General features: G+C 46.1%; 1 protein-coding gene across 3 annotated transcripts in view; it reads right to left on the reverse strand.

The window, feature by feature from the left end:
- Positions 1 to 15,447, reverse strand: part of ATP6V1H (ATPase H+ transporting V1 subunit H) — a 235,209-nt gene that overhangs the window by 107,776 nt on the left and 111,986 nt on the right. For all 3 annotated transcript variants that reach the window (XM_069731341.1, XM_069731342.1, XM_069731344.1), the window contains exon 12: positions 8,814 to 8,939. In XM_069731341.1, the coding sequence (XP_069587442.1) occupies positions 8,814 to 8,939 (126 nt within the window). The remainder of the gene's footprint in view (positions 1 to 8,813; positions 8,940 to 15,447) is intronic.

The raw sequence follows: 15,447 nt of genomic DNA on the forward strand, positions 1-15,447 counted from the left end.
GAATGACAACTTTCTTCCATGGTTTAAAAAGCAGAAACATGCCTTTAGGAGCAAAATCATCTTCATGCATGACAATGCACCATCTCATGCTACAAAGAATACCTCTGAGTCATTAAAAGGAGATAAACTCATGGTGTGGCCACCATCTTCCCCTGACCTCAACCCTATAGAGAACCTTTGGAGTATCATCAAGCAAAAGATCTATGAGGGTGGGAGGCAGCTCACATCAAAACAGCAGCTCTGGGAAGCTATTCTGACTTCATGCAAAGAAACACAAGCAGAAACTCTCCAAAAACTCACAAGTTCAATGGATGCAAGAATTGTGAAGATGATATCAAAGAAAGGTTCCTATGTTAACATGTAACTTGGCCTGTTAGGATGATTTGGAGTTAAATAGCTTTTTGTTCAGTGAATGTGACCTCCTAATGCTGCAAATTCCACAAATGAGCATTTTCAGTTCTACAAAACATATCAAATGTTTAGAGATTCTACTGTGCCTAATAATTTGGAACAGTGCATTTTGAGTTCTTGTTCATTTTTGAGATTATACTGTTATCATTGGGAGGTTTCTTCAATAAAATTTGATGATGACTTTTATTAGACTGACTGTCATTTGCACCGAACATTTAGGAAAATCCGAGAAAAATATAATTTGCATAATAATTTGGAACATGGTGTGTCACGATATGGTATGAAATATCATATGTTTAGTTGCTCTTCAGCTCATGAGGTGGGCTAAGCCCCCTCCTTGGAGTGATGCTGCAACAGTTGTAGCTTCAAATTCCTTCCCTTTCACTCAACAAAGAGCTGCTTTGCCAATGTATGGGGGAAGAGAGGTTTTATTGCCCTGGGGTCGTAAATTCCAGGCTCGGACGAAAGTCCCTCGCCCCTCCCACCTGCACTGGCTGGAACTGGAAAAGTGGCTCCAAAATTCATGAAAGATTCTTTGTTTGGTTTTGGTACGATATTGTGCACCATGTTTACGTTAAGAGCACGAAAATATATATTCGTATTCTCACTCGGTGTATCTACCTATCCCTTGAAACACGGGCTTCTAACTCCATCTGGTAAAGAGGTAGGGTTTTCTCTGTAAATATGTATCCCAGATAGGACATATTTGATATCATTAGAATGCTCACGTTAATCCGAGATGAATGATGGGTTTGTTAGAACTATGACATATTTTGTAGTGAAGTTATAGAAATTAGAGAAAACAGTTTAAAGTTTACTCAGAATGTAGAGAGAGGAGGGTCTGGATAAGCCAGCCTTTCTGTGATGTCACAGCCTTAAGGTATTAAGTTTGTGGCAGGCTTCCCCAGCTCAGATTTCTTCCTGACTTCTTGTCTTCTCCTGAAGCCAGCAGCACGTCCAATGAGTTGGGACGTATGGGAAAAACTCCACTAGCCTGGTTGCCTGCCATGCGTTGAACATGTGAGTGTTACTTTTTCTCATTTATTCCCTGTTTATTTCATAATTACCCTTGTACATATTTGCAATTGTCTCATTTGCAACATCTTAATAAAATATTTTTGATAAAGCACTGCCTAATTTTTATGGAATATAATATTTAATATTAGTTCGTTCTCCTGTTCTAAACCGTACCCTAAGTCTTCTGAAGGGAAATACGCTACTGTTACTGTTGTGTTGGGTTAGCTTCGGACCCGTTTAATCGAAGCTGGTGGCAGCGATAGTGTGCTGACTGTTGAGTGATGCGGTAGCGACTGCGGCGTTGATAATTATTGTTCCTGCCTGAGTGGGAGTAGTTATCGCGTCGCTGCAGCGTGCCCAATAGCCAGTACATAGCAGGCAGCCTTTCTGGCGACTAATTACCCAGGGTGCAGTACCTAATCTGACCTGAGAGTAAGGGGGACGCCAGAGAGCTGCAAGTGTTAAGTGGAACTGTAAGCGGGATATACATAAATGCCTGCAGTTTGTGGTATATTGAAAGCAGTGGGATACCTAGAATAAGCCCCTGCTGTAAACTAAGAGGTCAATAGCCTTGTGTGTGTTTTCTCATCACATTGTTAGCAGTGGAGGGATAACTAAGATAAGCCCCCCTGCACATGTGATAGCCGACTGTTGGCTTAAAGTCACCTCAATTCGTGACGTAGGGGTGACGGTCACGGTGTGAATCCTGACCAATTGGTGACAGCGGTCAGGGGAATTGTGACAATTGGTGGCAGCAGTGGGATATCTGAGAGCATTAGTGATTTGGTTTGAGTAATCATTCCTCTCATTAAAAACTTGCAGAAAGTTCTTGCGAGGACTCTGCGCAAATAAGTTTGGAGAACGAACTCAGTGTTTTATTAGTCTTGAGACAATTGCGTACTGGTAATTATCCCCTCCCTTTCTCTTCGTTTTTCTATCCTATCTTTTATTTGGCAACCATGGCTGCGAAAGGGGAAGCCTGGTACAACCAGCAGAAGAAGGACTCTCTTGCTGGGATATGCACGTACCATGGCCTGAACCCCCAGGGTAAGACCAAGACTCAAATGGTCGCTGAACTGGTGCAATTTGAAGCCGACCAAGCCAGGCCACAGAGCCCAGAGGCCGCAGAAGTCAGCACAAGCGAACATGAGGCTGCAGCAGAGGTCCAACCACTGAATATAGGCCCTACTGGCAACCAGGGGGGTGCAGACCTCCTCCTGCAGCTGGCTCTGCAACAATGCGCCGCAGATGACCTAGAGGGACGTCGGCAGCTGATTCAGCAATACCATGAGCGAGCCGAGCGGCAAGCTGAGCGGGAGTACCAGCTGCAGATGGCCCGACTGCAAATGCAGGGGTCGTCCCAGTCCAGCCGTGAGCCCAGCAGCGCTCAGATGCCTAAGCCCCGGCCCGATCACTTCCCTGTTATGGAGAAGGACGGGGACTTGGACACTTTTCTGCGGGCCTTTGAGAAAGCCTGCAGACAGTACCGGCTGCCTACAGATGAATGGGCACGATACCTGAAACCAGGGCTGAGAGGTAAAGCTCTGGAGGCGTTTGCTGCCCTCCCTCAAGAACAAGATGGTGACTATGAGGCCATCAAGCAGGCTCTGATAGCCAAGTACCAGCTTACACCCGAGGTGTACCGTAGAAAGTTCCGGACCCTCCAACGTGGCCCACACGACAGTTACAGTGATGTGGTGCATGGACTGGGGACCCACTTTGACCAGTGGACCCAAGGACTGTCGGTGACCACCTTTGCACAGCTGCGAGACCTGATGATCGCGGGCAGGGTCCTCATTCCTCCTGTACCAGTTATGACTTGTATTGTTTAAGATTATTGTACTTGTTTTCATTATGTATACCCCTCCTCACATGTAAAGCGCCATGGAATAAATGGCGCTATAACAATAAATAATAATAATAATAATAATCAAAGACCAGTTCTTTCATCTTTGCCGAGCTGAGGTGCGACAGTTCGTGATGGACAGAGAACCAAAAGACGTGACGAAAGCAGAGCAGATTGCCGATGCCTATGAGGCCAACCGTAGATCGGAAGTGCGGAAGCCAGTCACCACCAGCTGGAGAGGGGGTAAGCCTGCGACCAATGCCAGTACCCCTGCCAGCCAGCACACCAGAGGTCCTGTCCCCGTAGCCAACAGCACCAGACCTACCACCGAACCTCGCAAGTGTTTCACCTGCCATCAGACTGGTCATATCAGTCCCTCCTGCCCAACCAAGCAGAAGAACACCCCAGCCAAGGCCCCAGGGCCTAATGCAGCAGTTCTTTTGGTGGGTGGTGTGGTTGGGAGGGTGTGTGACAACGTACAGCCCGTCACTGTGGGAGGCCATGTTGCTACAGGCCTCAAGGACACCGGGGCTGAACGGACCCTCATCCGACCCGAACTGGCGGCCCCTGAAGAAATCATTCCGGGGAAAACCCTAACTGTCATTAGGATTGGGGGGCATCAGCTGTCCCTTACCGATGGCCCGGGTTTTTATTGATTGGGGTGCCGGGAGCGGGGTGAAGGAAGTGGGGCTGTCTGATAATTTGCCCACTGATGTTTTGTTGGGGACTGATTTGGGGAGGTTGGTTGCCCACTACGTCACTGATACCCCTCCCCAATCTACTAATAAGGGTAACGTTAACCCTGATGATGATGATGATGATGGGAGATCGCATGTGTTACCTGACCAGGCTTTATCTTGCAATGATGCATCTATTAACCATTTTTTTCCTAGGATTGATGGTGAAAATGTTGTACCTGTGCCAACTGAACCTGATAATGATTTTTCTGTGAAGGTTAATGTGTCCATAGGTACAGGCGTGCCCAGCCACGTCGCTCTGCGGAGTGAGACGGCTGAGGAACCACTAACAGGGGCAAGTGTCGGTGCTACAGGAAATGGGGAGATGCATGGGAACCGTGAGGAAGGTGATGCCATGAAAGTGACCAGTGCCACCGAGGAAGGTAACTGGCCCATAAGTAGCACTGCCCCTGGAGTGTTGGGGGTGGATGGGGAGGTAGAGCCCATAGCAGCGCCGGCTGATGGGTCTGTAGAAACCCCCGGGGAGACAGCCTACGTAGCTGCTGTCACCCGCAGTCAGAGTGCCCGGAACGCAGGTAACTGTCAGCCTTCCGGACCCTCCTCAGTCATTACTGTGACTGAACCAGAGGTGGACCCAGAGCAGGTCCAAGAGGGTTCCCGTGGGGAAGGGACCCTGACGTCGCTTCTGGCTTCCCCTAGCCAGGAGTTTCAGGCCGCTCTGCACACAGATGCGAGCCTAGAGAGTTTGAGACAACTTGCCCGGACGCACTTCTCCGAGACTGATAAGGAGAAGGTGTTCTGGGAACAAGGAAGGTTGTACCGGGAGACAGTACCCGGAGAATCACAAAAGGAGTGGTTGAGGGAAAGACAGCTGGTCGTCACGCAGCAATTCCGGGGTGAGTTGTTGCGGATTGCCCATGAGATCCCGCTAGCTGGACACTTGGGGATCAGCAAAACTAAGGCCCGGCTGTCTCAACACTTCTATTGGCCTAAGATGGGGACAGATGTGTCAAACTACTGCCGCTCCTGTATCACTTGTCAAAGAGTGGGGAAGGCGGGGCCTGCTCTTAAGGCTTCCCTGATCCCTTTGCCAGTGATAGAGGAGCCTTTCCAGAGGATCGCGGTGGACATTGTGGGCCCGCTGGCCGTCCCCAGCAGCTCTGGAAAGCAATACATCCTTACTGTGGTAGACTATGCTACCCGGTACCCAGAGGCAGTAGCTCTGTCGTCAACTAGGGCAGATAAGGTGATGGATGCCCTGTTGGCTATCTTTTCACGTGTAGGGTTTCCCAGGGAAATGCTTACTGATCAAGGGACCCAATTTATGTCTCGCCTAATGGAGGCTCTCTGTAAGAGAATGCAGGTGAAGCACCTGGTATCGAGTGCGTATCACCCACAGACCAATGGCTTGTGTGAACGCTTCAATGGTACCCTCAAACAGATGCTACGCATGCTGGTTGAGACTCAAGGGCGCGACTGGGAGCGGTATCTTCCACACCTGCTGTTCGCTTACCGAGAGGTTCCGCAGGCCTCGACGGGGTTCTCCCCCTTCGAGCTCCTGCACGGCAGGCGAGTCCGGGGACCCCTTGGGTTGGTAAGAGAATCCTGGGAAGAGGAGCCGAACCCTTCTGAAGTGTCCATAGTGGAGTATGTCATGCGCTTCCGTGACAAGATGCAGACCTTGACGCAGTTGGTGCATGACAACATGACGCAGGCTCAGGCTGACCAGAAGCACTGGTACGACCAGAACACCCGGGAGCAGACCTACCACGTGGGTCAAAAGGTGTGGGTGCTGGTTCCCGTACCAACGGATAAGCTTCAGGCAGCCTGGGAGGGCCCGTACGTCGTCCACCAACAGCTCAACCCGGTCACTTACGTGGTCACGCTTGACCACGCTCGGGGTAGGCGAAAGGCCTTTCACGTCAACATGATGAAGGCTCATCACGAACGTGAACCTTTTGTCCTACCGGTCTGCAGCTTGCCCGAAGACGGTGAGGAAGACACCCTCCTGGACATGCTGGCCCAAGCCAAGGCCAATGGGTCCATCGAGGACGTGGAGGTAAGCGCCTCGTTAACTGAATCCCAGCGGTTGCAGTTGCAAACCACACTGGAACCCTTCCGGGTCGTGTTCTCCAACCGACCTGGGAGGACTTAGTTAGCAGTCCACGAGGTGGACACCGGGAATCACGCCCCACTACGGCGAACACCCTATCGAATCTCTGACCAGGTGCAGCAGATTATGCGCCAAGAGACCGATGAGATGTTACAGCTGGGGGTGATTCGACGGTCAAAGAGCGCGTGGGCATCACCTGTAGTTCTCGTGCCAAAGAAGGACCGGACCACCCGGTTCTGCGTGGACTACAGGGGGCTCAACGCCATTACAGCCTCTGACACGCACCCCATGCCGCGCATCGAGGAGCTGCTTGAGAAGTTAGCTGGCGCAAATTACCTAACAATAATGGATCTGAGTCGAGGATACTGGCAGATTCCCCTGAGCCCTGAGGCACAGGAGAAGTCCGCCTTTATCACACCCTTTGGACTGTACGAGTCCACGGTCATGCCCTTCGGCATGAAGAATGCCCCTGCCACTTTCCAGCGGATGGTCAACCTCCTGCTTCAGGGACTGGAGACGGACGCCGTGGCGTACTTGGATGACATTGCCATCTTCAGTCCCTCCTGGAAGGAACACCTGCAGCATCTCGAGGAGGTGCTCAGGCGAATTCACCAAGCAGGACTGACTATCAAGCCGGGAAAGTGTCAGATGGGCATGAGGGAGGTTCACTACCTGGGACACCGGGTAGGCGGGAACACCCTGAAGCCAGAGCCTGACAAAGTGGGAGTGATCGTGAACTGGCCCACTCCCGTGACCAAGAAACAGGTGATGTCCTTCTTGGGCACTGCAGGGTACTATAGGCGCTTCGTACAGCACTATAGTAGCCTAGCAAAACCTTTGACGGACCTCACCAGGAAGAAGCTACCCCACATCGTCAACTGGACAGATGGCTGTGAGGGGGCCTTCAAGGCGTTGAAAACCGCACTGTGCAACGCCCCTGTGTTGAAAGCAGTCGACAGCAGTCGACCGTACTTGGTGCAGACTGACGCCAGCGAGTTTGGCCTTGGTGCTGTGCTCAGCCAGGTTGACTCGGAGGACCAAGAGCACCCCGTGTTATACCTGAGCCGGAAACTTTTGCCGAGGGAAGTGGCCTACTCCACAATCGAGAAGGAGTGCCTGGCCATAGTCTGGGCCCTGCAGCGCTTGCAGCACTACTTGTACGGTCGCCCCTTCACTGTGGTGACCGTCCACAACCCTCTGCGCTGGCTAAACGCTATGTGTGGAACCAACGGCAGGTTGCTACGCTGGAGCCTTGCCCTTCAGCAGTTTGACTTCACCATTGAACACAAAACGGGCAAAGAACAAGGGAATGCAGATGGACTCTCCCGCCAGGGTGAACCTACTGAGGTGCCCATGGAGGCATACCGTGGGGTACTGCCTCCCTAGCGCACATCAAAAGGGGGAGGTGTCACGATATGGTATGAAATATCATATAAGTTTAGTTGCTCTTCAGCTCATGAGGTGGGCTAAGCCCCCTCCTTGGAGTGATGCTGCAACAGTTGTAGCTTCAAATTCCTTCCCTTTCACTCAACAAAGAACTGCTTTGCCAATGTATGGGGGAAGAGAGGTTTAATTGCCCTGGGGTCGTAAATTCCAGGCTCGGACGAAAGTCCCTCGCCCCTCCCACCTGCACTGGCTGGAACTGGAAAAGTGGCTCCAAAATTCATGAAAGATTCTTTGTTTGGTTTTGGTACGATATTATGCACCATGTTTACATTAAGAGCACGAAAATATATATTCGTATTCTCACTCGGTGTATCTACCCATTCCTTGAAACACGGGCTTCTAACTCCATCTGGTAAAGAGGTAGGGTTTTCTCTGTAAATATGTATCCCAGATAGGACATATTTGATATCATTAGAATGCTCACGTTAATCCGAGATGAATGATGGGTTTGTTAGAACTATGACATGTTTTGTAGTGAAGTTATAGAAATTAGAGAAAACAGTTTAAAGTTTACTCAGAATGTAGAGAGAGGAGGGTCTGGATAAGCCAGCCTTTCTGTGATGTCACAGCCTTAAGGTATTAAGTTTGTGGCAGGCTTCCCCAGCTCAGATTTCTTCCTGACTTCTTGTCTTCTCCTGAAGCCAGCAGCACGTCCAATGAGTTGGGACGTATGGGAAAAACTCCACTAGCCTGGTTGCCTGCCATGCGTTGAACATGTGAGTGTTACTTTTTCTCATTTATGGTGTATATTATAAAATAACAAAAAACTGACTGGCACTTCCAAATCAGAAAACTCGTGTGTACAGGTGAGAACTAGGAGTAGCCATCTCTTTATATAACAAACAAATAAGGGTGCACTCTGTAGTAGTAAAGCATGTAAATATGAAATATGAATAGCACTACTGCTCTAGATAATAAGAAAAATAATGGAGATACTTAGCACAAAATTTGGCCAATTCATGCGTGCCCAGCAGCCAACACCAAGGTGATCTCCGGTTTCCTGGGAACCTATGTATCTAGTGTGAATACCTCTCTTAGGCCAACGTATGAATTTATGGGTAGGTAGGAACTTGCTGCAATTAAAACCGCCACAGGCACAAATCAGCGCCTGTGTTGCGTAAGCCGCTAGACCAGGCTGTGAGCCTTGTAGGTCAACATTGGTACTGACTAAGCTTGCCCTTAGCCAGTCATCTACAGATATACACATACATGACTATATATAATATGTGGTACATATATATCTCACAATCTATAAACTGTTGATAAGAAGTTATTTTCTTACTTCAGGAGCTCATAGTTCTTCTCATTCAGTCGTGGAGCGTTCTCTCTCCAGAACTTCTCGGATTTGTGGACTGGGCTCCATTCCAATCTTCCAGACTTCAGCTCAGAACTATACTCATCAAACGAGCTGTAAAGTAGGGAGAGAAAGGAGACTATTGCCAATATTGTAGCAGGTTTATTCATATACATAACAGATTAGTCTGCCAATTGGCATTGTGTACCCAGAAATTAAACAGTGGTGAAAAAAGGCATGATAACAGCATAGCTCATATTATCCCAGTCAATAAGTACAGCTAAGAAAACAAATCAATAAGTAAAAAATAAAGGATACAGTGTACATTTAATTCTCGGAAAGGGAGTCTAGAAATGCCAAGGCGTATAATGGCTGCTTACTATAGTTTAAAGATGGCTTTCGGAAACAAGACTCTGCTGTCGAAGAAGCGCCTCCTTATCCAGAAATGAGCAATATATTCTAACAAGTTTTTCCTGCGAGAAGAGGGTGGACTTTTCATGCTCATGGGCCCTTTGCAGTCTATTCTGTCTCTGGTTTCTATGATATGACCTACTGTAATCAAACCACTTACTGGCGAATTCAGTTTCTTATTTTACATAGAGTAATCGAAATAAAAAAAAATAAAAAAATCATAAAGTGAATCTGTCACCAGATTTCACAATGCAAACTTCAAAAATGATATAGCTCATAGATCAGATGGCACTGCTGTGCTTATAATCCATGTTGCAATGGCTGCATAATTTTGAAAAGTTATAACTCATTGTCTTCCCACTTAGCCTGATTTACAGCTCCCCAGTGACCCTCCTGCTGCGGAGATCTCACACCGCTCAGAACAAGCTGCAGTTGTCAGTCAAGCTTGGTGTGTAGAGATGGAATACACTTGGAATCATTTTATTCTATAGCTGCATCAACCACCTTTTATTTTAAGGTTCATTCTTCCTTCTTTAATATAGAAGGGGGTTCAGTTCTAGGACATATTTGTGAGCCAAAGGAGAGCCACTAAGTATTCTAGCCATGACCGCTGCCAGGAAAATGTATCAGAGAGCAAGCGCTACTTCCACTTGGCAATGACAGCTGAAATCCATTAACAGGAGCTTAAACGGGATTTCCAGGCACACCAATTATTAACGCACTGAAAATACAAGCAGAAATGAAGAAACATCATAATTTACCTGCTGTTAAAATCCTGCACTGTTCCTAAGCGGTCACACATGATGATATGACCTCCAGCTCCTTACTTCCTTCTACTGTCCATTCAAAGCACAGAGTACAGAGATTTCCGGTCTGTGCTTTGAAGCAGTGATGTCATGGGGATGCGGCCAGTAATCCTCCACAAGTTTAGAGAAACACAGAATGTGCACAGGAAGATGATGATACAGTCATGGTCAAAAGTATTGACACCCCTGCAATTCTGTCAGATAATACTCATTTTCTTCCTGAAAATGATTGCAAACACAAATTATTTGGTATTATTATCTTCATTTAATTTATCTTAAATGAAAAAACACAAAAGAGAATGAAGCAAAAAGCAAAACATTGATCATTTCACACAAAACTCCAAAAATGGGCCAGACAAAAGTATTGGCACCCTCAGCCTAATACTTGGTCGCACAACCTTTAGCCAAAATAACTGCGACCAACCGCTTCCGGTAACCATCAATGAGTTTCTTACAATGCTCTGCTGGAATTTTAGACCATTCTTATTTGGCAAACTGCTCCAGGTCCCTGATATTTGAAGGGTGCCTTCTCCAAACTGCCATTTTTAGATCTCTCCACAGGTGTTCTATGGGATTCAGGTCTGAGCTCATTGCTGGCCACCTTAGAAGTCTCCAGTGCTTTCTCTCAAACCATTTTCTAGTGCTTTTTGAAGTGTGTTTTGGGTCATTGTCCTGCTGGAAGACCCATGACCTCTCAGGGAGACCCAGCTTTCTCAAACTGGACCCTACATTATGCTGCAAAATTTGTTGGTAGTCTTCAGACTTCATAATGCCATGCACACGGTCAAGCAGTCCAGTGCCAGAGGCAGCAAAGCAACCCCAAAACATCAGGGAACCTCCGCCATGTTTGACTGTAGGGACCATGTTTTTTTTCTTTGAATGCCTCTTTTTTTCTCCTGTAAACTCTATGTTGATGCCTTTGCCCAAAAAGCTCTACTTTTGTCTCATCTGACCAGAGAACATTCTTCCACAACATTTTAGGCTTTTTTTTAGGTAAGTTTTGGCAAACTCCAGCCTGGCTTTTTTATGTCTCGGGGTAAGAAGTGGGGTCTTCCTGGGTCTCCTACCATACAGTCCCTTTTCATTCAGATGCCGACGGATAGTATGTGTTGACACTGTTGTACCCTTGGACTGCAGGGCAGCTTGAACTTGTTTGGATGTTAGTTGAGGTTCTTTATCCAACATCCGCACAATCTTGCGTTGAAATCTCTTGTCAATTTTTCTTTTCCGTCCACATCTAGGGAGGTTAGCCACAGTGCCATGGGCTTTAAACTTCTTGACGACACTGCGCATGGTAGACACAGGAACATTCAGGTCTTTGGAGATGGACTTGTAGCCTTGAGATTGCTCATGCTTCCTCACAATTTGGTTTCTCAAGTCCTCAGACAGGTCTTTGGTCTTCTTTCTTTTCTCCATGCTCAATGTGGTACACACAAGGACAGAGGTTGAGTCAACCTTAATCCATGTCAACTGGCTGCAAGTGTGATTTAGTTATTGCCAACACCTGTTAGATGCCACAGGTAAGTTACAGGTGCTGTTAATTACACAAATTAGAGAAGCATCACATGATTTTTCGAACGGTGCCAATACTTTTGTCCACCCCCTTTTTTATGTTTGGTGTGGAATTATATCCAATTTGGCTTTAGGACAATTCTTTTTGTGTTTTTTTCATTTAAGACAAATTAAATGAAGATAATACCAAATAATTCGTGTTTGCAATATTTTTCAGGAAGAAAATGAGTATTATCTGACAGAATTGCAGGGGTGTCAATACTTTTGGCCATGACTGTAGATCATTTTACAATACTACAGGCTCCACACAGAACAAGTACGGTAATCTTTTCAGCTTGTGACTTAATCCAAACGGAATGGAGCTTGGGTTCCAAACGGCAAAATGACATTCTAATACATGAATGCATTAAATAACTCTCTGCTCCCCTACAGCACACTGACTGCTGGATAGTGTTGGGATAGCACATACTAGGTGAAGAAAAAGGTATACTGGAAAAGAGAAACTGGGAAGTTATTTATCCATCTTGAGACTGAGTAGGAGTCTCAGAATGGTGCTTTAAAGCAGAGAAAGAGTGAGAAGTGTGGGAGCTGCTGAACATACAGCTCTGCCTCTTGGGATATGTAATCTTGAGACAAGGATGGCTGCAGAGGGCTGAAGGGGAGTCAAAAAAATAAAAGGAATGCAGGGATAATCAGATCCTTAAATTAACCCCTTCATGACTGGAGCTTTTTTCGGTTTTGCATTTTCGTTTTTCTGTCAATATGGCCATATGAGGGCTTATTTTTAGCGGGACGAGTTGTACTTTTGAATGACATCATTCGTTTTACTATGTCGTGTATTCGAGAGCCGGAAAAAAATTCCAAGTGCGGTGAAAATGCAAAAAAAAGTGCAATCCCACATTTGTTTTTTTGTTTGGCTTTTTTGCTAGGTTCTCTAAATGCTAACACTGACCTGCCATTATGATTCACCAGGTCATTACGAGTTCATAGACATCTAACATGTCTAGGCTCTTTTTATCTAAGTGGTAAAAACAAATTCCAAAGTTTGCCAAAAAAAAAAGGGCCATTTTCTGATACCCGTAGCGTCTCCATTTTTCGTGATCTCTGGTTGGGTGAGGGCTTATTTTTTGCGCGCCGAGCTGATGTTTTTAATGATACCCCTTTTGTGCTGATACGTTCTTTTGACCGCCCGTTATTGAATTTTAAAAAGATAGCGATCAGGTTACTTTTTTTTTTTTTTTTTTATTGACAGATCGGGCGATTCTGAACCCGGCGACACCAAATATGTGTAAGTTTGATTTTTTCTATTGTTTTATTTTGAATGGGGCGAAAGAGGGGTGATTTAAATTTTTATATATTATATTTTTAAAACTATTTTTCTTTACATTTTGGCGTGCTTTAATAGTCTCCATGGGAGGCTAGAAGCTGCCACGACTTGATTGGCTCTGCTACATAGAGACGATGCTCAGATTGCCTCTATGTAGCAGAATTACTGCATTGCTATGAGCGCCGACCACAGGGTGGCGCTCATAGCAATCCGGCATCAACAACCATAGAGGTCTCAAGGAGACCTCTGGTTGTCATGCTGACGCACCGATGACCCCCGATCACGTGTCAGGGGTCAGCGGTGCACATATTTCCGGCCCAATGGCAAGAAGCGCCCATTAAATGCCGCTGTCAGAGTTTGACAGCAGCATTTAACTAGTTAATAGGCGCGGGTGGATCGCGATTCTGCCCGCACCTATTGTGGGCACATGTCAGCTGTTCAAAACAGCTGACATGTCCCAGCTTTGATGCGGGCTCACCGCCGGAGCCCACATCAAAGCAGGGGTACTGCTATTGGATGTACTATCCCGTCTAATGGCAGTAAGGGGTTAAAATAATCTGAATACTGGGACAGCTTTATTTTCAGAAATGCTATCATTACAAGAAAACCCATTGAAATTTATTCTACTGGTTCTTGTCCCAGAGCACTATGAATAAATTATTGTAATTTTTACTAATTTTGAATCTTATTTCTGAAAAGATAAGAAAACAAATCTGTACTACCCTGGGCAGAAGGATACTCAAACATTTTTTTAAGTGTCCATTGCCATCTACGACCATTAGACTTATTGAAACAAACTGATAAAATTAGTTTCTATAGCTTGTTTATCAGAAGTCTGAATATAAAAGTTTCTTTCATTCTTTTGTAATGCAGTTAAGTGCAATCTAATTTAAGCAAAGGGCAACAACGACGCTTGTTTCTAATTCATTAACATGCTTTTTGTTTTGGCAGCTAACAAGTTTCTCTTTGTATTGTCCATCATGTGCCTTTATAGTGTGGATTGTGAAAAAATAATATAAAGAAATATAAAAAAAACCTACAAATTATAGGTGAATGTAGCTTGATTATAATGGAAGCTATGACTCAGCGCTAGAAATGTCTGATGGCAGTTCCCAATCACGCCTAATAGAGAACACTTTACAATGCCGCCCATTGTGGTTCCATCATGGTTCCAATACAGAAAGAAAGTCACTGACTGCAGAAGTATTCCCTGCTATTAAATCTCAGAGACCCACTGACAGGCACCAAACAAAACCTCGACCTTAAGAATTCCCCTCCACAAGAATCAGTAATGGTCAAAAATCTGTGATCCATGGGGAAAGTGGGGTTTGTAGCGTCCTCGCTGAAGTGACCAGCAACGGATGTAGATAAAAGTGTTGGAGGCCAAAAGGCAGCCAGAACGAGCTGAACCACTAATTGCTAACTAACTCACTATATGAGTGGTCATAACCATGGTTACCTAAGTTACTTCAATGCCCTGCACATGAGGTAAGAGACATAGCCAATGTGGAGTACTATACTACATTTATAATTGGAAGTATTGCTAATACCATATATACTCAAGTATAAGCTGACCCGAGTATAAGCCAAGGCACCTAATTTTTCCACGAAAAACTGGGTAAACTTATTGACTTGAGTATAAGCAGAGTATGCCTTGTCCCCTCATCCCAATCCCGGTATGCATGGCTCCCCCATTCCATCCTTGTATGCATAGCTCCCCGATCCCTCTCCTTGTATGCATGGCTCCCCTGTCGCTGTCCCTGTATGCATGGCTCCCCATATGCATGGCTCCCTCATCCCGTCGTTGTATGCATGGCTCCTTTTCCCCTATCCTTGTATGCATGGCTCTTATAAAAAAAAAAAAACACACACACACTTCCTACTTACCTTGCCTGCGCACCCTCATTGCATCTCTTCTGGCCGAGCAATCAAGTGTCCCAGCTCATTAAGGTAATGCATATTCACTCCACACCTATGGGAGTGGAAAGGCGTGAATATTAATTACCTTAATGAGCGGGACCACGAAATCGGTCAGCCGGAAGAGCTGCTGGCAGAAGAACAAATGAGATGCAGGCGAAGGCACGCAGGGAAGGTATGTAGGATGTGTGCTGGAAGCCGGGGGGCTGTCACTGTGCGTTTTTACTGAGAAATGATTATTCACTGCCAGAGCAGTGAATATTCATATATACGGTAATTATTTTCACATATACTATATATTGAGATAAGATCTTAGAGATGGCAATTCCCCTTTAAGTCCATCAAATTCAAGCTATAGACTAAAATGTTGATTTAGAGCAGTGCTCCCCAACTCCGGTCCTCAAGCACAACCAATAAGTCATGTTTTCAGGATTTCCTTAGTATTGCACAGGTGATGGAATTCCTGCCTTTCCAGGTAATGCAATGATCACCTGGGCAATACTAAGGAAATCCTGAAAACATGACCTGTTGGTGGCTCTTGAGGACCGGAGTTGGGGAACACTGATCTAGAGCATAGGTGTCAAACTCAAGGCCAAGGGCCAAATCGGGCCCGCCAAGTAAGTCATACTATGAGGTCTGTGAGGTCAGG

This window comes from Ranitomeya imitator, chromosome 6 (genome assembly GCF_032444005.1).
Source record: "Ranitomeya imitator isolate aRanImi1 chromosome 6, aRanImi1.pri, whole genome shotgun sequence".
Taxonomy (NCBI): domain Eukaryota; kingdom Metazoa; phylum Chordata; class Amphibia; order Anura; family Dendrobatidae; genus Ranitomeya; species Ranitomeya imitator.